We start from the raw sequence: 1,042 nt of genomic DNA, 5'->3' as shown, positions 1-1,042 counted from the left end.
CGCGCCTGGGGCGGCGGGGGCTGGGGAGGCGGCAGGAGCTCGAGGAGCGACACGAAGGCGCCGTGGTCCGGGCGGGCGGGGCGCTTGAGCCGCTTCGCCGCCAGAAGGACGCCGGCGATGCCGAGGCCGAGCAGCACCCAGAGGTTGGCAGCCGTCGAGGACGCCATGCGCGGGGGGAGGAGGGGCCCGTGCGCTCCGGGCGGGCCGGCCGGGGGTGGCGAATTCGAGGGCTAGGGTTTTTAGGGGGCGGGGTTTTTGAGGCGAGGGCGGTGGGGAAGAGGAAGACGGCGAGGCCCGGAAGGAGAAGGCTATGCGTGGTGGATGGATAACAGGCGCCGTGGGGATCCGTGGGTGCCGCTGCTGGCTTCGCGGAGCTATATACCAGGGGCGATACGAGAGGGCGAACTTGCTTCGAACAGAGATGTACCAGTTTGAATACTTCACGCCACGCTTTGCTTTAACCTGAACATCTGCCGAAGAGAAAACCTAGGTGATGGGAGCGGTGTTTTTTGGTGAAATTTGAAAAGCTAGTTTGTTTTCTTGCTTGAATTTCAAATATTAAACATTTTAATTTCTCCTTAAACTTTTTTTTGCAGGAAAACTTCCGTTCTATTCATCAATTGTTATGGCAGTACAAAGAACACCAGAAGTGGCAGAAATTACATCCAATTTCGTAGACCACCTAGCGCGACTACAACTATTGAAAAACTATAAGTCACTCTAAGTGGTTTTAGCCTGATGAAGAAAATATGTGTTGATCTTTACCTTTTGATTGAAAGCATATTGCTCATGTGTTTTGAAGTCAAAACTCTGTGAGCCTTTAATGGCAAGATATGGGAAGGCTCGAGGTCACATAGCCATTTGGTTAGGGCCAGTACCGGCTAAGGCCATCACACTTTGGCGGACCCAAATGTAGCCTCGCTATATGGGTAATACATGTATTTCTAAAAAGAAAAGCACTCCCTTCATCCGGAAAAAATTGTCATCAAAATAAATAAAAGGAGATGTATTTTAGTTCTAGATACATTCTTTTTTGTTCATT

The 1,042-nt window shown here is 50.8% G+C and overlaps 1 protein-coding gene across 1 annotated transcript in view; it reads right to left on the bottom strand.

The window, feature by feature from the left end:
• The window catches only part of LOC123087135 (outer envelope protein 64, chloroplastic), a gene marked incomplete in the record, with an annotated part of 10,280 nt that extends 9,920 nt beyond the window's left edge, over positions 1-360 (bottom strand). Inside the window, 1 exon segment of the mRNA XM_044509050.1 lies at positions 1-360. Coding sequence (XP_044364985.1) covers positions 1-167 — 167 coding nt within the window.
• Between the last annotated feature and the right edge of the window lie 682 nt (positions 361-1,042).

The sequence above is a fragment of the Triticum aestivum genome, chromosome 4A (genome assembly GCF_018294505.1).
Source record: "Triticum aestivum cultivar Chinese Spring chromosome 4A, IWGSC CS RefSeq v2.1, whole genome shotgun sequence".
In the NCBI taxonomy this organism is placed as follows: Eukaryota; Viridiplantae; Streptophyta; class Magnoliopsida; order Poales; family Poaceae; genus Triticum; species Triticum aestivum.
This window is presented reverse-complemented; position numbering and strand designations above follow the sequence as displayed.